This window comes from Scardinius erythrophthalmus (assembly GCF_964197995.2).
Source record: "Scardinius erythrophthalmus genome assembly, chromosome: 3".
Classification (NCBI taxonomy): Eukaryota; Metazoa; Chordata; class Actinopteri; order Cypriniformes; family Leuciscidae; genus Scardinius; species Scardinius erythrophthalmus.
In genome coordinates, this window is record NC_138223.1 from 1,857,907 (window position 1) to 1,881,906 (window position 24,000).

General features: G+C 40.3%; 1 protein-coding gene across 1 annotated transcript in view; it reads right to left on the bottom strand.

Annotated features, from left to right (window-relative positions):
* The window catches only part of LOC308688899 (neural cell adhesion molecule 2), a gene marked incomplete at its 5' end in the record, with an annotated part of 126,430 nt that overhangs the window by 6,893 nt on the left and 95,537 nt on the right, over positions 1 to 24,000 (bottom strand). The window contains 3 exons of the mRNA XM_081362336.1: positions 13,121 to 13,295; positions 22,250 to 22,371; positions 22,670 to 22,789. Of these exons, the coding sequence (XP_081218462.1) occupies positions 13,121 to 13,295; positions 22,250 to 22,371; positions 22,670 to 22,789 (417 nt within the window). The remainder of the gene's footprint in view (positions 1 to 13,120; positions 13,296 to 22,249; positions 22,372 to 22,669; positions 22,790 to 24,000) is intronic.

Consider the following 24,000-nt stretch of genomic DNA (forward strand, 5'->3'; position numbering starts at 1 on the left):
GGGGCGGAGCTTCAGATTCTAGAGAGCATTTGATTGGACAGAAAATCTGATGATGAGCAGAGTATTTCATTTTTTTATCCCTGTGTGCACCAAACGCATCTTAAGTGTTTGCTGCCAAAAAAGCAAATGTTTTAGTTTCATCTGTAAACTGACACGACTGGAACTTCAAACGGGACGGGTTCGATGGTCAGATGAAACAAAAACATTAGCTTTTTTGGCAGCAAACACTTAAGATGCGTTTAGTGCACACAGGGATAAAAAAGTACCCCATGTGTAAAATGAAATACTCTGCTCTATCTTTAATGCTGTGGGCCTATTTTTCTGCCAGAGGTCCTGGACATCTTGTTCAGATACATGGCATTACGGATTCGATCAAATACCAACAGATAAACAATCTAAACCTGACAGCCTGTGCTAGACATCTTATAACGGAGAACAGGATGGAGAGATTGTGTATGGAGGAATGGTCTCTGATCTCTTCTCCAAACTCATCAGCCATTATAGGAGACAACTCAGAGCTGTTATCTTGGCAAAAAGAGGTTGCAAAAAGTATTTAATAAAAGGGGCAAACAATTGTTCCCAATGTGTTTTGGAGAAAAACATTTATTTCATAATGTGATTTTCCCCCCACTTTCAATTATTTTACTTCAATGAAAGGTTAGATTATAAAATATCAAAAGGATTAAAAATGAAGATTTATTTTTTACAGCCATATTTGATCATTTACCAAGGAGGCAAACACTTTTTCACACCACTGTATATATATATATATAAGTCAATCTGAAAGAGTCATGACAGTTAAAAGATACAATCCAATAGTAAAGAGAAATCCGAGGCCTTGACAGGATAATTAACCCAACTGAACGCTATCATTTGTCCGGTTCTTTATTCTTCTCTTGCACTTACTGTAGATGAACAGAAAACAAACCTTTGAAAAGATTTCTCAGTAATCAAAGGTTCAGAAACGTGATGTTTCTGTATCGATCTGAAGTTAGTTAAAGCTTTTAAGACATAATTCTGCAGTCCATCTTCAAGATGTTTTGATGCGTTATGGATGAAAGCATCAAAGATCCACAAAAAACATGTTAGAAATATAAAGGAGTCTGACGGATGGACGAGTGGACAGACCCGCGGCGTAAACACACCTGACTGAGCCTCTGAATGTCTACTAATGCGTCGACGACACCTAAAGCACCGACTGATTAAGAGAACGGTTAAATACGGGAAGCCTTGAGTCGAGCGAACGTCTTCAGAGGGTTTTATTGATTCTTATCGCCACAGAGCATCAGACGCAGAGCTGGATAAATCACAGCTTCAAAACCTTCACTTCAGCACAAATATTCAAGGTAAAAGGTAGGCCTAACTCTCGCCAAAATGCAACCTAAGGTCTTTTTGTTAATCTACCCGAGTCAAACTTTCGTGTAAAAGCATAATTAGAATGGAAACGCCACTTTTAAGATTAACCGTATTTTAGTTTTAGGTTAATTGCTTTGTGAATGGGAGTGAATGGGGCACTTCTATGATAGCATCAAAATCACTATGTTTAAAACACTAATGCGGCTCGACACAACATGAAACTGTGCTGGAAGTCTCACCAGAGGCTCTACACATGAACTCCAGCATTGAGAACAGTGTTTGTGTACACAGAGTTTACTAAAAAGAAAGGTTTTGAACAACTCACTGTGTTTCTGTCCGCCGGCATTCTGACAGATAAAAATAGTCAATCTAACAAAAAAAAAAAAAAAAATATATAATATAATAATATAATATAATGAAAAAAATTATAAAAGTTAATTTATTTCATGCTTAAAACAAGAAAAACAAATTGCCAATGTGATCAGAAAAATAACAATATAATATAATATAATGAAAAAATGATAACAATTAAGTGATTTTATGCTTAAAACAAGAAAAAAACTGTCAATGGGGTCAGAAAAATAACAGTATAATAAAATATAATATAATATAATGCATGTTAACTTAAATATACGTTTAATAATTAGTTTTATTATTTTAATATAAAGATATTGCTATACTATATTGTAATATCTATTATAGTACACTACATTATATTATATTATAAATTAAACGACTTAAACCAGTAAAAGATTAATATTTGTATCTGTATGCATGATGTGAGTTATTTTAATTTGACCTAAAATTATTCAGACCTATTCAGTACTATGAGAAACACACTCCCTTTGACTGGCGTTGAGCTTCACTAACATTATCTGCCAATAGAGCGCTAAATGACTCACAGAAACGTCCCCGCGAGCCACTGAACTGACTGTCCCGGGTGAAGCATCACTATGATACAACATTATATGGAGGCAAATGTCCATATCATCATATTCATGCCCACGCAGCGTTTTACAGTCGCCATCAGGACCTTCAGAGCGTCTGATGACCTGAAGCCAGCGATTCGTTCCAGGAACGCCTGCTGTCGGCTCAGACTGATGACTAATGAGTGTATTCACCAGGAACACACACTTTCATGCAATAAAAAAGAGTGTATGAACCCTTTTTGGACAAAAAGACAAAGGTATGAGACTGTGAACGTCTTTAGTGAGGGAAAGAACTACAAATCCCATGAAGCACATTATTGCAAAAAATTCATTTATACTAAAATATTTAATTATTTTGAGAGTGTATGGAGATTGACTCGATTAAGTCATTCGCAGTGCCTAATGGGAGTGGGCGGAGCTAATGAGATCGTTTGCTCGGTTTGATTCTGATTGGTGGAATTTTCTGAACAGCATCATGGGTAATGTAGTTTTTCACTTTGAATTCCTGCTGTTAAACATTTTTATTTTTAAAAATAAGCTGAAATAATGCAGGCAGATGGCTTTAACAGAAGCAAATAACCTTGATTAACAACCTCGTAGTATAGGTTAAAATGTTAAAAATGTTCAAAGTTATTTTCCCTATGGAGAAAATGATTGGATTTTTACTTCCGGAACCGACTGTTGCGCTCTGTTTCGGAAAATAATTGTTACAGTGTACATTCAGGCAGATTTTAACCTAAAATTTAGAATTAAAAATGAGTTAATATGCATATTGTTTAAATAATGATTGAAATTAGCAAAACCTTTTAGCAACACACTATCCTCAACAAAAAAATTGTGATTTATATTTGAAACCTTATATTTAAAAGCAGTAAAACATTCTTCTTGATGATCATGGAATGTTTTTGCTAAAAATGGTGATTTGTCTCAGAAAAGAAAAAAAAACAATAAAATCATCATTCGTCATATTTATATCATATCTTTGAACAGAAGACAGCAAAGTGACTTAAACGGTGTAAAAAGGATCAAAGACGCTCTCCAAACCATGCTATTTTAGTATAATTGAGATACTATAATAGTTTTTGGGAATATTTTGAATGTTTTTATTTATATATTTTTCATTTTCATTTCAATTTAAAGTTTTAGTAATTTTGTTGTGTTTTTGTCATTTGTTTGCACTCAGAACATCAGATAAATACAATAATGAAATAAATCTGTAATGCCATCACATGACACTTAGAACAACTTGGTTAAGAACTACTGTAATATAATATAATATAATATAATCAGGGCTTAATTTGAGCCGGAACACGCCGGAACATGTTCCGGCACCTCCGACATTGGATCCGGAACCTTTTTTATTGGATCCGGCACCTCCCGTGTCAATAAAATTAATTGCCTAAATGAAATAAAATAAAATTACTGTTTTAGTGTTCAATGTTTGTGACACATGACTTGCGCGCTTGTTGTACGAGTTGAGATTGATGTTAGCCTCGATCGTTTCACTCAGGGGAAAAATGTCAAAAAGACGCTAGACAGTCAGATCCCAAACAAACAAAAATCGTTTCTGCTGATCAAAAAGGAGACCACGGTGGACACAGTAGCCTAGTATCGACATTATATCTCGTTATTTCGACATAATAAGGGGACATTCTAATCTGCCACATTAAGCGTTCTTATAATGGTTTTCTATGGGAGGAAAATGCTTAAAGGGTAACTAAACCCTAAACCAACTTTTTTAAGTTAATGCTCTGTAAGAATGGAGCTTTATTAGTGCTGTTCACTGATTCAAGTAATTATTTTAATATTTGTGTTTAAAGTGTTTTAATTTTACAAAATATGGTGTAAAAACGTCTCAGTGCTACCCTCTTCAGGTTGAACAGTGGCTACTGCAGTTGAATTTTCCTATTGGAAGTTGTGGTACACTCTGACGTCAGAGGGTACCAGTTAACCACGCCCTAGCCTACAGAAAGATACATCTCAGATGCACGCCCCCTCTCCACTGGGCTCTGCCTACTTTTCCAGCATTTTTCAAATATTGCCAGTGGGTGGAGTCAAGCTCTGACCAGGGGTTTAGTTACCCTTTAACGTGTAAATGCGTTCATATTATGGGCTCATCTGATTTTTTGTACATAGCATATTTGTCAGGATTTTAGTATCATAATGATTAATAACGCACAATTATCCGTGAACTTGATTTGAACAAATGCCTTTCACTTGTGTGTGCAAAATTCAGAATTAAATTAATGTGCAGAAATGTGTACAAATAGAGAGTATGTAGGCCTACTATGCCGTTGTAGCCATTAAAAAAGCGCATTTAGTTTCATATTTGTTAAAATATTATAATGTTTTTTTTTTTTTTTCATTTATGTTGATTTATGAAAAGTGAACAGCACGACCGAGTAAGATAGGATGCGCAATATGAGACATGGAGCGGGTCAGACATGATTTTGTCCGTTGAAGTTGAAGTTGTTTAGAAAGCCTTTCTTTAAAGTGAATTTCGTTTTGTATAAATTGTATCTTAATTTTAATCAAATTTTCATCAACCATTTGCCTGTAGGCCTATTTATTGAATACGAAACAAATATAATGGAGGCGCCCGCGCGCTCACTTGCATTGCACGTGAACTGCAGCACGAAACTCAGTGTATGCCTCACACAGACATGACAAATACATCAAATACACAAAGCTTGAAATGTCTTTAAACGAAATAATTCAAAACGAAAAAGGAAAAAGGCTACTCTCTGATTATGTAATCCATTAGGCCTGTTTATGTGCATTTCTCTCTATAAGTGCGTTCACACGGAGATGGCGATCGTCAACTTCATCTTTGCAGCTGAGTCGACACTTTTAGAGAAAACACTTTATTGTTTTTATTAATAAAAATCAATACACGCGTCACCGGATTTACAGATGCACGCACACATATTATTTCGAAATAACGAGATATTTTGTTGAAATAAGTCATTATTATTAATTTATTTGTTCTATCTGTAATAAAATAAATAAATAAATAAACATTATTATTAATAATAGCCTACATCTTTTAGAATATTTGATTGAATGCTGAATGTTATTTAAGTAGCCTACTTGTTCAATTTAATAAAATTAAAACTTTAATTGTGATCATTAACATAACTGAATATTAAATATTTAGTGGCCAAGTTTTGCGCAGCTCCCCGTCAATGATCTATCTATAGCACCCACTCAGCTGGCACTGTCCCTGCAGAGAAGCTACGTAGGCAGTGTAATTATTATTATTATTATTTTTTTTTGTTCCGTTACCTCCAACCCCCGTTTTGAGTCGCCGGATCCACCCCCCCTCTGCGCTCCGGGACCTCCCACTTTACAAATTAAGCACTGAATATAATATAATATAATATAATATAATATAATATAATATAATATAATATAACATATTTTTCAATACTTGAATATTGATTTAAAGTTAAAAAAACGTATTTTTACTAGGGCTGTCAAACGATTAATCACGATTAATTGCATCCAAAATAATAGTTTGTGTTTACATAATTTATGTCTGTGTATGGAGTATAATTATTTTCTATATATAAATACACACACATGCATATATATATTTAAGAAAATGTGTTATTTATATATAAAATATTTATATATAATATAAATTATATATAATATAAATATATATACACAGTATATACAGTACATGCAAATATTTCTTAAATATATACATGCATGTGTGTGTATTTATATATAGAAAATAATTATACACCGTACACACACATGTATTATGTAAAAACAAACTTTTATTTTGGATGCGATTAATCGCGATTAATCGTTTGACAGCCCTAATTTTTACATAGTAGTATTTGCTGAACTGCCCAATTTATGGTGATTTTAAAAAATACAGTAACTTGAGTTAAAAAAAAAATACAATAATGAGAAATCACCATTTACCACCAAATTCTCATTACTGTAATGGGAAAATTACAATATTAATACAATATTTAAATGGTGAAGTATTTATACATAGTAAATGCTGCACTGCCTAATTTATAGTGTTTTAATTTAAAATACAATAATTTTAGTCAAACAAAGTGCTGTAATAGAATAAAGAAAATCACCATTGATGATAATAAGAATTACAAAAAAATTCAGTTAAGGTAAAACATCTTAAAACAGACATGCAAAATATAAAGTCTTCATGCTTTCTTTGGATTCTGATGTGAAGTATATTTCCCAAAGCCTGGATAAGTTTGTCAGAGTAAGCGAGTAAAGCTCAGGTCGACATGTCCGTCTCTTCAAACGGCATCAGCCAATCAAACCGCAGCATTTGATCTTCCGCCTGGACCGGCTCTGGGACTCGCGCCTCATCTCACGCTGCCTGGACTCCTGAACTGTGACCACACTTTAACATTTCTGTTTTTATCAGACGCCAATCTCCCGCAGAGATCAGGAATACGGATGAGAAAACTCTTTAAAGTTGTCCACATCACATGACCTTGATAAAACATGTTTGCTCACAAGGCTGAAGCTCATAAACTACAGTGTGTACGCCACAGGTGATGGGAAAGCACATACTGTCACAAGCTTGTCCTGTCTTGTTTTGCACTTGGGTGTTTTGTTGTTTTGAGCCATGTGCTCGTGTCCATTGTCTAGCCCCTCCCGTCTTGTTATCTAGTTATTGGTTAATTTGTCCCACCTGTTGTGTTCGTTACCCTCCTTGGTTTGCTCCCCTATTTAGTCTCCTTGTGTCTGTAGTCTTGTGCTGTTACGTTGTCTTATGTTCTTGTGTTTTGTTCTTAGTGTTTAAACCTGTTTAGTATTTGTTCTAGTGTTTTCCCCCACGTGGGAGTTTTGTTTATTCTTTGTACTTTTGTTTGGTTTGTTAATTAAAATCTTACCTTTTTTTCATCTGCATTTGAGTCCTCGTTTATGTTTCTTGATTTAAACGTGACAGAACGTAACAGCCATTTGAGGACTCAGCAGTATGGATTCTCGCGGGCTTTCTCCTACCACATGGGACAGAGAGACTTTTAGAGGAACACGGCTGGTCAAATTTAGGGGAACTCGTGGAGGACGTAGGGGAGGAGATACTAGAGGTGAGCACCGACAGCATTTTCCAGTTTGGTCATTCTCTGACCATGGACCGGCGAGGTTCAGCCCCGAGCGTCTTTCTTCGCCTGTTCCCGTGGTTCCAGTGCCGATGGTTCCAACGCCGGTGGTTCCAGCGCCGATGGTCCCAGTGATCTCGGTGCCGGTGGTCCAGAGTTCGGGGACTCCAAAACGCAGGAGGAGAAGAAAGGCTTCCTCTGCAACTGTTCACGTCCAGCCAGAGACTATTCACATCGCGTTTGCCCAGTCAGAGACTGTTCACGTCACGTCTGCAGAGTCTGTGTCACCGGGTAAGATGGCTGCCACTGAGTCTGTGTCCCCTGACAGAACGCCTGCTGAAACGTTGTTGGATTATTTTTCGACGCTGTTTAAGATCCTGGAGGTTCCCGGGAAGGTTCATATCACGCCTGCCCAGCCAGAGATTGTTCACGTCACGTCTGCCCAGCCAGAGACTGTTCACGTCATGCCTGCTGAGCCGGTGTCCCTGGACAAGATGGCCGTACAGCCGGTGCCTGTGCCTGAGCCGGTGGTGTCTGTTCCAGTCCCTGAGCCGGTGGTGTCTGTTCCAGAGTCGGTGGTGTCTGTTCCTGAGCCGGTGGTGTATATTTCTGGGCCGGTGGTGTCTGTTCCTGAGCCGGTGGCGTCTGTTCCTGAGCCTTCAGTGACCGCGACACTGGCCATTATGGCCACAGCCATGTGGTGTGTGTGGGCTACGCACACACTTGAGCCGGTGGTGTCTGTTCCAGTCCCTGAGCCTGTGGTGTCTGTTCCTGAGCCGGCGGTGTATGTTCCTGAGCCGGTGGTGTCTGTTCCCGAGCCGGTGGTGTCTGTTTCCGAGCCGGAGCCAGCGTCTGTTTCCGAGCCGGAGCCCGCGTCTGTTCCTGAGCCGGAGCCCGCGTCTGTTCCTGAGCCGGTGGTGCCGGAGCCCGCGCCTGTTCCTGAGCCGGAGGTGCCGGAGCCCGTGCCTGTTCCTGAGCCGGTGGTGCCGGAGCCTGTGCCTGTTCCTGAGCCGGAGCCCGTGCCTGTTCCTGAGCCGGAGGTGCCGGAGCCCGTGCCTGTTCCTGAGCCGGAGCCCGTGTCTGTTCCTGAGCCGGTGGTGCCGGAGCCCGTGTCTGTTCCTGAGCCGGAGCCCGTGTCTGTTCCTGAGTCGGAGCCCGTGTCTGTTCCTGAGCCGGTGGTGCCGGAGCCCGTGCCTGTTCCTGAGCCGGAGGTGCCGGAGCCCGTGTCTGTTCCTGAGCCGGAGCCCGTGTCTGTTCCAGAGCCAGTGGTGCCGGAGCCCGTGCCTGTTCCTGAGCCGGAGGTGCCGGAGCCCGTGTCTGTTCCTGAGCCGGAGCCCGTGTCTGTTCCTGAGCCGGTGGTGCCGGAGCCCGTGTCTGTTCCTGAGCCGGAGCCCGTGTCTGTTCCTGAGCCGGAGCCCGTGTCTGTTCCTGAGCCGGTGGTGCCGGAGCCCGTGCCTGTTCCTGAGCCGGAGGTGCCGGAGCCCGTGTCTGTTCCTGAGCCGGAGCCCGTGTCTGTTCCAGAGCCAGTGGTGCCGGAGCCCGTGCCTGTTCCTGAGCCGGAGGTGCCGGAGCCCGTGTCTGTTCCTGAGCCCGTGTCTGTTCCTGAGCCGGTGGTGCCGGAGCCCGTGCCTGTTCCTGAGCCGGAGGTGCCGGAGCCCGTGTCTGTTCCTGAGCCGGAGCCCGTGTCTGTTCCTGAGCCGGAGCCCGTGTCTGTTCCTGAGCCGGAGCCCGTGTCTGTTCCTGAGCCGGAGCCCGTGTCTGTTCCTGAGCCGGAGCCCGTGTCTGTTCCTGAGCCGGAGCCCGTGTCTGTTCCTGAGCCGGTGGTGCCGGAGCCCGTGCCTGTTCCTGAGCCGGAGGTGCCGGAGCCCGTGTCTGTTCCTGAGCTGGAGCCGGAGCCCGTGTCTGTTCCTGAGCCGGAGCCCGTGTCTGTTCCTGAGCCGGAGCCCGTGTCTGTTCCTGAGCCGGAGCCCGTGTCTGTTCCTGAGCCGGAGCCCGTGTCTGTTCCTGAGCCGGTGGTGCCAGTTCCAGTGCCTGAGCCGTTGGTGCCAGTTCCAGTTCCAGAGCCGGAGCCGTTGGTGCCAGTTCCAGTTCCAGAGCCGGAGCCGTTGGTGCCAGTTCCAGTGCCTGAGCCGTTGGTGCCAGTTCCAGTGCCTGAGCCGTTGGTGCCAGTTCCAGTGTCTGAGCCATTGGTGCCAGTTCCAGTTCCAGAGCCGGAGCCGTTGGTGCCAGTTCCAGAGCCGGAGCCGTTGGTGCCAGTTCCAGAGCCGGAGCCGTTGGTGCCAGTTCCAGTGCCTGAGCCGTTGGTGCCAGTTCCAGTGCCTGAGCCGTTGGTGCCAGTTTCAGTGCCTGAGCCGTTGGTGCCAGTTCCAGAGCCGGAGCCGTTGGTGCCAGTTCCAGTGCCTGAGCCGTTGGTGCCAGTTCCAGTGCCTGAGCCGTTGGTGCCAGTTCCAGTGCCTGAGCCGTTGGTGCCAGTTACACCGCCCGAGGGGTCGCCGCCGCCCTGGCCGCCCGAGGGGTCGTCTCCTCTGTCCAGGCCACCCGATGAACTGTCGTCTCCGCCCTGGCCGTCCGTTGGACTGTCTCTACCCTGGTCTGTCCCTCCCGTCCCGCCCTGGTCTGTCCCTCCTGTCCCGCCCTGGTCTGTCCCTCCCGTCCCGCCCTGGTCTGTCCCTCCCGTCCCGCCCTGGTCTGTCCCTCCAGTCCCGCCCTGGTCCGTCCCTCCCGTCCCGCCTTGGTCCGTCCCTCCTGTCCTAGTGGAGCGTCTGGTAGCCGCTCCTTTAGGAGGGGGTTATGTCACAAGCTTGTCCTGTCTTGTTTTGCACTTGGGTGTTTTGTTGTTTTGAGCCATGTGCTCGTGTCCATTGTCTAGCCCCTCCCGTCTTGTTATCTAGTTATTGGTTAATTTGTCCCACCTGTTGTGTTCGTTACCCTCCTTGGTTTGCTCCCCTATTTAGTCTCCTTGTGTCTGTAGTCTTGTGCTGTTACGTTGTCTTATGTTCTTGTGTTTTGTTCTTAGTGTTTAAACCTGTTTAGTATTTGTTCTAGTGTTTTCCCCCACGTGGGAGTTTTGTTTATTCTTTGTACTTTTGTTTGGTTTGTTAATTAAAATCTTACCTTTTTTTCATCTGCATTTGAGTCCTCGTTTATGTTTCTTGATTTAAACGTGACACATACTTTAGCCTTCTGTATGTACTTATGCATGTGTGTTTTGTATTTTAGGCTCAAAAATCTTATGCAAAATCCACTTTTACATGGTGTTTGGACATTAATGTAATGAACAACTATATATTAGTAAAAATCCACCACCTCCTTTTTTATGTTCCTCATGAATAATAAACATGAGCCGTTTGTGTTTTGTGACGAATCTAACAGTGTATCTGTTTCTGAGTATCTGAAGCATGAGCTGTAAAGGCTCCGCCCTCTTCTGGAAATGTGGGCGGGGAGAAACAGCTCATTTGCATTTAAAGATACACACACGAAAACATGTTTTTGCTTCTGCTCAAAAAGGGGCATTTTGCGCATGATATAATAAATGATTTGAGCTGAAACTTCATACACACATTCTGTGGACAACTAAGACTTATATTACATATTGGAAATAGGGGTATAATAAATGTTCTTTAAATAATAGAAAACTGAAATAAAACAAAGATGAACTAAAATAAAATACAAAATTTAAAATGTTCATTTAGTTTAAGCACTAAAATGAATAAAAACCGAAGATATATATAAAAAACTAATAAAAACAGCAACATTTAAACTTTTTTAACAAAAATTTAAATTTTATATATATATATATATATATATATATATATATATATATATATATATATATATATATATATATATATATATAAACGTGTTAAAAATATGAAAATATGAAATACTATAATAAAGTTTCATTATGGTAATAGGGAAACAATTACAATTTTAATTAATTAAATTAAATATGAATGCAATATTTAAATCGTAAAGTATTTATAAATGGTCATATTTGCTGCACTGCCCAATTTATGGTGATAAAAGTAAAAATACTGTAATACAATAATGAGAATCACCATTTTGTCCCTAAATTTTCCTTACTGTAATGGGGAAAATTACAATAATAATTAAATAAAATAATTTTTGTTTTAATTTAAAAAAACAATAATTTTAGTAAAAAACAAACTATAAACTGTAATACGATAAAATCACCATTGACGATAATAAGAATTACAAATATATATACTTTATATATATTTAGTTTTACAAAATATAATGTCTTCATATAAAAATTAAAAAATAGCTAAAGCTTAAAATGAATGAAAATGGAAAATATAAAAATAAAAACTATTAATAAAAAATAAAAACTATATAATAAAAAAATATTAATAAATACTACAGTTACACTGGTTGTCATCAGAAGGTCGCTCCCTATGTAGAGTTCACAGCAGAGCCTGTTTAGGGCACTTGGAGAAGTGGGACGCAGCCGAACTCTCGGAGATTACAGCAAATGGATTCAGAGTTTGACAGAAATCACCCTTAAAAACACATGGATTATCAGCGTGTGTGTGTGTGTGTGTGTGTGTGTGTACCTGTGATGTGGTTAATCAGCGAGGGTGTGTGTGTACCTGTGATGTGGATTATCAGTGTGTGTGTGTGTGTGTGTACCTGTGATGTGGATTATCAGTGTGTGTGTGTGTGTGTGTGTATACCTGTGATGTGGATTATCAGTGTGTGTGTGTGTGTGTGTGTGTGTGTGTGTGTGTACCTGTGATGTGGATTATCAGTGTGTGTGTGTGTACCTGTGATGTGGATTATCAGTGTGTGTGTGTGTGTACCTGTGATGTGGATTATCAGCGTGTGTGTGTGTGTGTGTATACCTGTGATGTGGATTATCAGCGTGTGCGTGTGTGTGTATACCTGTGATGTGGATTATCAGCGTGTGTGTGTGTGTGTGTGTGTGTACCTGTGATATGGATTATCAGCGTGTGTGTGTGTGTGTGTGTGTGTACCTGTGATGTGGTTAATCAGCGAGGGTGTGTGTATCCCTGTGATGTGGTTAACCAGCGAGGGTGTGTGTGTGTGTGTGTGTGTGTGTGTCTGTGTGTACCTGTGATGTAATTAACCAGTGAGGGTGTGTGTACCTGTGATGTGGTTAACCAACGAGGGTGTGTGTGTATACCTGTGATGTGAATTATCAGCGTGTGTGTGTGTACCTATGATGTGGATTATCAGCGTGTGTGTGTGTGTGTGTGTACCTGTGATGTGGTTAACCAGCGAGGGTGTGTGCGTGTATATACCTGTGATGTTGATTATCAGTGTGTGTGTGTGTGTGTATACCTGTGATATGGATTATCAGCGTGTGTGTGTGTACCTATGATGTGGATTATCAGCGTGTGTGTGTGTGTGTGTGTGTGTGTACCTATGATGTGGATTATCAGCGTGTGTGTGTGTGTGTGTGTACCTATGATGTGGATTATCAGCGTGTGTGTGTGTGTGTGTGTGTACCTATGATGTGGATTATCAGCGTGTGTGTGTGTGTGTGTACCTGTGATGTGGATTATCAGTGTGTGTGTGTGTGTGTGTGTGTGTGTACCTGTGATGTGGATTATCAGCGTGTGTGTGTGTGTGTGTGTGTGTGTGTGTGTGTACCTGTGATGTGGATTATCAGTGTGTGTGTGTGTGTGTGTGTGTGTATACCTGTGACGTGGTTCATCAGCTTGTGTGTGTGTGTGTGTGTGTGTGTGTGTGTGTGTATACCTGTGATGTCGGGCTTCTGTGGCATGAGGAACTGGAAGAAGGTGGGCTCCGACAGGCCCTTGACGTTGCGCGCCGTGATCTCCACGTTGTAGCGCGTGTTCCACTGAAGCGGCTGAAGAAGAGCGAAATCATTCATGCCGGGAACCAGCTTCGTCATCCACTGCTCCTCTTTATCCTGCACACACAACACACACATCCACATCACCGGTCTGTTACTCACACACACACAACACACACATCTACAGTCAACAACATTCCCTAATGACTTCAGTTTGAGTCTGTTACTCAGACATATCACTCATCATCAGTATTATTATTATAATACTGTTATTCCTCAAAATCAAAGAAACAGTCTTACTTCTAGATTGTTACTTATAAAATCACTTTGAAGTCATTCCCAAATCTGGGTGTGTTCCTAACACAAAGCATGACATGACTTCTTTTTTTATTATCATTGATTTACTATTATAGTTTGTGTTCATATTTTTAATTTAAAATTATTTTTAAATATAAAAATAAAAACATTCAAAAATACTATAATTACTGTACTGGAGAAAATGCAATATTAATTAATTAAATGAAATATAATTAAAATATTTACATTAAAAGTATTTATACATAGGATTTTAATGAAATAAATAATTTATTATAAAACTATTATATATTTAATATCTGTTCCCACGTCTAATTTTAGTTAAAGTTTTAGTGATTTTGTTGTGTTTTAAGTTCATCTATATATAGTATTTATTAATTGTACATTTTGTTTAATTAGTTTTAGTTATTTTAGTATTTTATTAAAACTAAACATAAATGAGAAATGTTGAAATAAAATAAGTTTACTTTTTTATGATTTATGATTTATGATAATAACCCTGCTTCAGAAGACTTGTAGATGTGAAACTTTATTATGGTGCTTCAATTGTCTTTTAGGTCATTTTTGGATCTTCAGTCTCCAGAACAAAGAGATAAATAACGACAGGCTGAACCTTTTTCATGCTAGTCTGATGGACCGCATCAAAAACACAATATAAAATAGGGCAAAAAATGCATAAGAATAAGAACAAAGATTTAAAGAAGCAATAAAGGCAGAAAGTTTGGATGCCGTTTCCAATCATCTCCATCCCGTTTCATCCTGACTCTTCCTGAAAGCCCTTCCTCACCGTCTCTGTGATCTAATATGTTTGTTGTCTGGAAATATTTGATCTTCTTCAGTTCATCTGTTATTTTTTTCGTCGCCGTCTGTCTGCGGGAACTACAATCAGACGCTCCAATCTGCTTTTACTTAGTACTTTAGTAAAGCACTTTAAAGAGATTTCGCTTCCCGCAAAGCATTGGAGATCTTCAATCTCATACAAACACCGGCAGTTTGTCAAGTGATTGATGGAAACGCATTTTCATTGGCTGAGGGAGATAATAGCGTCCTTTAGTTTCTCTTTTGTGTGCTTTAGTCGACCTGAAGTGAAACTTCCATAATGTGGCACATATGAAGGGCGAGACGTGATATTATTAATCGGGAATTGACTGGATCATGAAAAGAGGACTTTCCAGATGAAAAAAAGAAAGTTAATGGGTCAAGCAAGTTTACAGAAAACAGCAGTATTTCTTAGTTTAGAATAACGTGCACTGATGAGTCTTTCACAATAAGAACATGAAGAGGACCTATTATACCATTTTATAAAGTCTTGATGTTGCGGCTCCTCTCTTCCCAGTCTGTCAGTAACGCTCTGTTTACTTCCTGTCTCTATGAAGCCCCTCCTTCTGAAAAGCACACTGTGCTCTGATTGGTCGGCTGGATCTGTGTGTCGTGATTGGTCGAGCGCTTCGAGTGTGTTTGGAAAATGTCCCGCTCTTTTCCATAACCGCCAGTTTCAACACACTACTAACTAACTCAACCAGGCCCCGCCCCTTTATTATGCGCATTAATTATTATAATGAGGAATATTGTGACGTGTTCGTTCCCGGAAGAAACTCAAGACTACAATGGAGGCGTTTCAGGAGTTCAGAAACACTGACACTCATATAGAGAAGAACTGGAGCTTTTTCATGATCAAACAGCAACATTACACACTAAACACAGATGATAAAAGCAGAATTTAAGGTTGACTTTAAAGGGGTCATGAACTGGCTTTTTAAAAAAATGTTATATTGTTGTCTGAGGTCAACTTATGAAATTGGCTTGGTTTTTACATTCAAAAACATCTAAATAAATAAGTAATAGGGTATTTGAGCCTAGCTTTCATGGGTTAAGTGGTTTTTATGGGCGTGCCGCATTGAAGACTTGGAAGTAAATGCCCACTGCTATGATCGGATAACAGTTTTGCATATTATAATGAGTTTCATGTAATGCGTGAATCGGTGGGCGGGGCTAAACAGGCAGTGTTGAAGTAGGCGTTGCTCTTCTTCTGCGGAGGCGGGGTTTGATGCCCTTTGACGTCACAGATCTCCACTTTGAAAAACCCGTCGTTCGCTGTGCCTGGTGTCAATAAAAGCTTTTATTAGACTAACAAGTAAGTTTTCAGTTCTGAAACTCACAGGAAATTCTTATAGTAGGATGACCTCTTATATGTCATTAGCTCAAGGAAAATTTGATTTCTCAGTTCAACTCCCCTTTAAGGTCAAACGCATATTGTTCAGTTTCTAGCAGCAGTAGATTGAAGTCATTGTGGTGTGGCTGAAATCCTTTTATTTTCCCCACATTTCACCAAGACGGCCTTCAAAGATCTAGAAACATACATCAGCCATGTTTCCTTCTGACACTTTCATCGGTAATTTAGAGATGATGGAAAACATGAAAACACACACTGGCCCTATTTTAACGATCTGAAACACAAGTATTAGGGCTTGGATAAACGATTATTTTTTAAACGATTAATCTAGCGATTATTTTTTCGATGCATCGATTAATCTAACGATTCATTTTTCCAGTCCGATTCGATTTCGATTCGATTATCGATTATCTCCCCATTAATTGACTAATAGCAATTTATACATGTTAATTTACATATCTGAATGAAAAAAAACATGAATTCCTTAACATTGCAATATATGTTTATTGCTCTTAAAATTCCAAAATAAAAGACTATACAAGTGCATTCTTAGTCAGAGGTAGCATTCAATAAAACCTTAAAGCCTTGAAAACACATAGCTTACTGAAATAAGCTTACTGAACACATAGGGCCTAGCTTACTGAAAAAAAGTTGAAAATAACAACAACTTGATGTCTAGCATTCAATAAAAAAATAAAAAGGTCACCTAAAATACTTGTTTAGAGCAATTGAAAGAATACAGTAACCAATGTAAACTTGAGGGCTTTAAGCTAATACAGAGAGTGCTTTTCCAACAAAAAATAAATAAAAATTAACAGTGGGAGCCAGCAGCCTGTCATGGCGTCCTTCCTGAACCAGCAGAATTGAACATTTATGTTGAACACATAGTCCTAGCTTACTGAAAAAAGTGCATCTTTTAATTCTTCATTCACATAAAAATAACAACAACGTATAGTAATACACTCTGCCACTCACCTTTTTCTTAAAAAAAAAAAATGCTAATAAAAAAAAGGACTTAACTAGAATTTAATAAATGGAACATTATTGTAAAGTGTTACCGATTTGTTATACACCGATTCAGACGTCTCGTGAGTTCAGTGTTGGACAGATCAGTTGTTTTAACCATTCATTAAAGTGAATCGGTTCAAATGAGTCATTAGTTCGCGAATCGGACGTGTCATTAGTGGACCTGTAGCCTACGGCAAGTGTTGTGTGATTATCCAGGCAGTTTATTTTTTACCACAATTCACACTCCGCGGTAATTCAAGAGAAAACAATCTCTGTATGCTCCACGTGAAACTTTGGTCTTCTGCCCTTTTTCTATCGTGTCTAATGATTTTGATTAATATGCACGAGGGAGAGAGAGAGAGAGCAAGACAGCGCTCGTGTTGTTTGAAGACGGTGAGTGCGCGTGGCTGGGGCTCTCTCTCGCACTTATATGCGCCCTGTCAAGCGCAGTCAGTCATTCTATTCTACATCACTCACCGATCAAATACGTTTCAACGTTCATACGATCAAACGTTTTTTTAGAGAAATGAAAACAGGTCGACGAATCGACGCGCATATTTTGCGTCGACGTCATCAATGACCTCGACGCGTTGTCCCAGCCCTAGCAAGTATCAAACGCGAAACGCAAGTAACTTTGTGGGCGTATCTAAAATGTGTTGGTCTGAAGTCGCTTCATTACTCATAGGTGTGGTTTGGGCGTAACGTGAAATAAACCAATCAGAGCATCATCTCACATTCCCTTTAAGAGCAGGCGCGCTTGTTCCATGGCGGATTGCTATTATAACGGCGGATTTGCCAGGAGCGGTTCACAGCCGAGGAGACCGACATTCTCGTCAGGGCCGTAAAACACAGAGAAGTGACATTGGGGATGGAGAAACACACCCAGATTAGCTTCGCTTAAACAGGCGTATGATAACTTGGGTAAATGTGTAAGCTAGATTTATGCCTATTTTTCACATCTTCATGGACACAACAATGATTTCCCTCATGTGGAATATTTTTCCTTGTAATACTGTATGATTTGCAAAAATGTGAACTGCTGCGTCTGTGTAGATGAGAGAATCAAAGTGTGTGTGCGTTGTGCACAAGCTACATTATGGTCAAGCATGCGCCCTTAAAATAGCATCTGAATAACAAGCGCAACGCGCCGCTGACTTTAGACGAGGTTTCTCCTGGTCTGTGGAGGAATTGTTTTCTGAAACTGCAAAATAGCACCAGGGAACGTTTGCGCCAGAACACGCCTCCTCTTTGCGTTGAACCGCCTCTGGGAGCGCAAGTTCATTCCCTAATTTACAGACGTGCGTCTGTGGAGGGAAAAGTCCGCTGTGCGTCGGGTGCAAGATAGGGCCCATTGACCCTGATGAGTATTTACTAAAAGGGTGAATCCCACAAAAAAAATATGTCAGGGATAAGTGGATAAATTAGCTTGATTGTATAAATAGTGTCTCCATCTTAATAGTCAGGGTTTTTGTTCCCAAACTAGGAGAAAACTGCAGGTTTGTGTAGGTGTAACTGTGAGCATGTGTGTATTGAGCTCAGTTTGGCTCTTTTTGTTCATTATATCCGTGACGGAGAGGAAAACTCATGGCGAATCACCCCCCGCAGTTTCTTTATGTGAGAGAGAAGGACTTCAAAGCGTCTCTCGCACACTCTCTCACGCATCCGTATTCTTTAAGCAAATGAGGCCACAGCGTGAGCGCGTTCAGACTGTACGCCGGACGGAGGAAAAGCAGGATTCTTCCCCGAGAACATTTCCGATTCAGCCACCCACACGACTCCAGGCGACGGGATTTCTCTAAAATCAGCTCGGATTAACGCTCAGTGAATTAGGACGGTGTGCAAATGCAGACTATTCTGTTTCCCACCGTACAGTACAAACTCAACATGCATTTTGCAGAAGTAATGAACCTCTAACACCAAAGTTTCCTTCAAACATCCTTCAAGTGTTATTATACGGGTTGTAAGCATGCTTATGCTTATATAAACTTTAACTAACTAACCGTTGCATGATATCATTTCACCTGAAAAGACGCCTGACTGTAGAAGAAGACAGAGAACACAACATGTACTTGCATATACAATGATATTAATGCATGCATACATTTCCTAAAGCGTGAGCCACTATCTTTACAATAGTTGACTATAAGCGCCGTATCATATAGTTAAAATTAATATAACTTCACAGAATCATTCACAAGCATCTACTGTGTTGTCCTCCACCATCTGTGCATTTTTAAGTGTTTTTAACAGTTTTTGCATTGTGACATTAAGCACATTCACCCAAACCCAAAATTTAATTACTTAAAAAAAACATTTTTTTCAGTACAATAAATAGTTTCATGTAGGGGGAGACCGGGGACGGTTGTAACACTTTTTTCTTCAGCACCTAAAATGACCTTTTTTTTTTAGCTACACTTCTGAAACTTTTAGGCAAAGTACCCATATTTGTCTACTACAAATGGCAACAATTTAAATTTCTTCAAATATATCACAGACTTTGTGAGATGATCATGAATACAAGGTGGTCCTTTGTTACAACCTACCCCACTACTGAGGTAGGTTGTAACACATACTGGGGTAAGTTGTAACAGGTAGACAAAATGCACAAAAACTAATGGTTTTTATTAACAACATTTTTATTTTAAATGAATGGCTGCAACAATAAAATATGTGTGAATATGAGGAAGTGTATGTGCATATTTTGTGTGTTCTTCTCATCCCGGGTTTGTGGATGCTGTATGTTGAATTGCACCGCGAGTTAATAGGCAAACTGCATCTTGATTTAAGAATTTTTTTATATTTGGACTGGAAACAAGACAAAAATACTAAGTAAGATTTTTTTTTTTTGCAGTGTATGTGTTGGTATTTATTTTAAATATGTTATTTATCATTCACAAATTAAATTGAGTTTGCATAAAAGGTCCAATACAAATTAAGGTCACTTTCAAAACACATGTTACAACCTACCCCGCCACTGTCACTATTGTTTAACTAGCTGTATTAGCATGGTGCTTTGAAATTAGTAGGAGGTTGATACACCATTCTTTACTATAGAAACTACAGTTTGACCTGATATCACTCATACAACATTATCTACAATGGTAGAAGTACTAAACAAAATATTATCTTGTTATTTTTTTATTACTTTTTTAAACTTTTTTACCTAAGAATTTGATTTTCTGCTGTAGCTTCAGGAGAGATTGCAACGCAGACTTGAAAACCTCCGTGTGCGATCGTAAAGGAAGCCTGAGGAAACTGAAACTGTCACATAACTCCTATCTTATCCCTGATTGGTGGAATTGGTAGAGTTACAACTAGCCCCGTGTTACAACCGTCCCCGGTCTCTACTATAAATAAGTTTATAAGTAAATTGATATTGAAATTGATTCCACGTCAAAGAAGACGGGGTCTCTACCTAGTACATCATCGCCATGGACCAATGGTAACAGCCAGAGCTAACGTTTCCAGAAAGCTGTTTCGAACTCAATTTGGCCAGATTTAGTTTGAAATGACGTCACACCAGTTCGTTCTTTGATTTTGCTTTAAAGTCCCCCTTTAGTCATAGTCTTGTATCCCTTAAAACTCACCTTTGATCACCAAAATGACATATTTAAATGTTTATCCTGTAAAAAACAATTCTTCAAAACAATTCACGACACCCTTGCCTCATTTAGTATGCACGGTTCTATGAATATGCAAATGAGCCCCGCCTCCACTCACTCAGCTCAGAGATCCACTGGTTGACGATCACACGTTGATCTGATTGGTTACAAGGTAGTTTGTGACGTCAGAAACTAGGGCTGTGACGGTGGCAGTTTTTTACCACCGCGGTAGTAATGGACCCAAATACCGGCGGTGTTGCGGTGGTTGGGGGGATGGGGGGGTGTTTTGAAAAAAAAAGAAAAAAAAAAAAAAGAAAAAAAAAAGAAACAACACACTAAAGCCTGGAAGCATTGAAATAATTATCAGTAAATACTGGTAACTTACATAATATAATAAAGGTGAATCTATATAAAAAAAAAACAAAAAACAAAAACAAAAAAAACTTTCCACACAAAGGCGCGTGATAAAGCCTACCGCTCTGCGCTTTGAGAGGGATGTGGACACGAGCAGGAAAGAGACCATCGATCTCGTTTCTGATATCCTCATGTTTTCTACTTGTAAAAGGTATGAAGAGCGAATTTTATCTTCCACAAGGGCAAGACATTTAAGCTGTTTGCGCGCTGCCAGAGAAAGCAAAACTAAAATCACCCGCGCGTGTGAAACGCGCTTTACAAAATGAACTTGACGCGCCTTACCAATTATCATATGTCTAACAAGCACAAACTGTGTTAAAAATAATTTGACTTACAAGTAAAAATGTTGGCTATCTGTCCTACAGCGTTTTTCTACTTTAACACAGTAAAGAATACGAAAATAATCGACCTAAAAGCGAACAAAGGAAGAAACGTTTATCGCGTCTTTGGGTGAGACGCGAGTGAAGATATGGGAAAAGAAAAAAGAGATTCCATGCAGGGATGAGTCACGATTTTTGAATATTCGATTAGTTGATTTAATTATAGAATATCTAATGTTCTAATGTCTGTTGTGCGATCATTCTCTAAAATAAAATCTCCATGTTCTGGTGCTGATGCAGTGGTGACGCGTTCATGTAACCGGAGGGTGACGCAGTGCTGCAAATAACGCACATAACAGCTGTCACAAAGAACCGGCAAAAGTAATGATTATGAACGTGTCAAATATAGCAAGGAGACATTTGAATTGTTTATTAATAAAGTGTTTTGTGTGCGTGTGTGTGTGTCAGTGTCGAGTTGCAAAGATGAAGTTGACGATGCTCACTCTTGCAGTGAACGCGCCTGAGAAATGCACACTTCATACGGAATACATAAGCATATGCTAGTCGGTTTATTTTCGTTTTGAATTGTTTTGTTTAAAAGTAGATAATTCAAGCTTTTTATAAGGAATAACTAATGGAATATTTTTAAATTCGCTAATAATCGGGTGACCAGATCGCAAACCAGAATTCAAAGCCGACAAAGCTTAAGTTTATGGGCTCACGTAGGCTACAACTCTCTCATTCCTCATGAATTCAAACTTTTCCATGGCTGCAATATAACATTTAATTGCTAACCTATTATTTCTTTTGTAAACAAAGCTTTGTGTGTCATAATATTAATGTAAAACAGCATTCATATACAAACATTTTTTTTAGGCAAAACACCGCCGGTATTACTCAGCCACCGCGGTGGCGCTTTACAACCGCGGTGGTGCGGTTGTCAAGTTTACCGGCACAGCCCTATCAGAAACACCAGCGATTTCAAAGCGTGTTTTTGAGACTGTCTTTGGTTCACTGCAGTTTTAAGGAGGAAATACTCAGCAATGGTGTCGACTTATGAATTTACACATGGTTTGTCATAAAGCATATTAAAAACACCACATAGACAACATTAAAAGCTGGATTTTCACCACAGGGGGACTTTAACGATATTGCGACATTTAACGTTCGGATAGCCAAGAAAAAACGTTTAAAACAACTGAAATTATTATGAGCGTTCATGTTGTTGAGTGTACCCACCGTTTTATACTTCACGATGTACTCGACGATAGGCATCCCACCGTCGTCCTGTTTGATCAGTCCGAGTCTGTAGGCTTTCCCGACTCCTCTCTGTCCGTGAACCGTCGGAGGACTCGGCTCGCCTGCAGGAAAACACACACACAAGCAGACCCAAGTAAAGACGTGACAGCTTCTTTAAACTATAAAGATCCATGCAAACTAGAAGAAACAGCATTATAAAGATGAAGGAGCTTAAAAATGTTGAAATCTACAGAGAACGACTGATGCAGTTACACACTGCGCAAGGTCTTATTGTCCTTGTTCTCAAAACGCATAGTGACGGGGGCGACAGCAACTGAACCAAAGCAGCATGGGAGTTTAAATACGTCTGTCTGAGTGAGGAGGCATGAACAGAAGAGAGACTGATGATGAAGTACTCACGGATGGCTAACGTCTGGAAGGATTCTGTGTGGCTGAATTCACCCTGACCCTTTCCATTGACCGCCGCCACTCGCACCTCATACGTGGTGTTGGGCTCCAGACTGGCCAGAACTACTGTGGCTGAGAGACGGAGGAAAGGAGGAGAGAAGAGGGAAAGAAGAAAAGAAGGAAGGGAGGAAGGAAGGAAGGAAGGAAGGATAGAAGGAAGGAAGGAAAGAACGAAGGAAGGATAGAAAGAAGGAAAGGAGGAGAGAAGAGGGAAAGAAGAAAGGGAGGAAGGGAGGAAGGAAAGAAGGAAGGAAGAATAGAAGGAAGGAAGGAAAGAAGGAAGGATAGAAAGAAGGAAAGGAGGAGAGAAGGAAGGAAGGAAAGATAGAAGGAAGGAAAGATAGAAGGAAGGAACGATAGAAGGAAGGAAGGAAGGAAGGAAGGAAGGAAGGAAAGATAGAAGGAAGGAACGATAGAAGGAAGGAAAGAAGGAAGGAAGGAAAGATAGAAGGAAGGAACGATAGAAGGAAGGAAGGAAGGAAGGAAAGAAGGAAGGAAAGATAGAAGGAAGGAACGATAGAAGGAAGGAAGAAAGGAAGGAAAGATAGAAGGAAGGAACGATAGAAGGAAGGAAGGAAGGAAGGAAGGAAGGAAGGAAGGAAAGATAGAAGGAAGGAACGATAGAAGGAAGGAAGGAAGGAAGGAAGGAAGGAAAGATAGAAGGAAGGAACGATAGAAGGAAGGAAGGAAGGAAGGAAGGAAGGAAGGAAAGATAGAAGGAAGGAACGATAGAAGGAAGGAAAGAAGGAAGGAAGGAAGGAAAGATAGAAGGAAGGAACGATAGAAGGAAGGAAGGAAGGAAGGAAAGAAGGAAGGAAGGAAAGATAGAAGGAAGGAACGATAGAAGGAAGGAAGGAAGGAAGGAACGATAGAAGGAAGGAAGGAAGGAAGGAAGGAAGGAAGGAAGGAAAGATAGAAGGAAGGAACGATAGAAGGAAGGAAGGAAGGAAGGAAGGAAGGAAGGAAGGAAGGAAAGATAGAAGGAAGGAACGATAGAAGGAAGGAACGATAGAAGGAAGGAAGGAAGGAAGGAAGGAAGGAAGGAAGGAAAGATAGAAGGAAGGAACGATAGAAGGAAGGAAGAAAGGAAGGAAGGAAAGATAGAAGGAAGGAACGATAGAAGGAAGGAAGGAAGGAAGGAAGGAAGGAAGGAAGGAAAGATAGAAGGAAGGAAAGAAGGAAGGAAGGAAAGAAGGAAGGAAAGATAGAAGGAAGGAACGATAGAAGGAAGGATGGAAGGAAGGAAGGAAGGAAGGAAGGAAGGAAGGAAGGAAGGAAAGAGA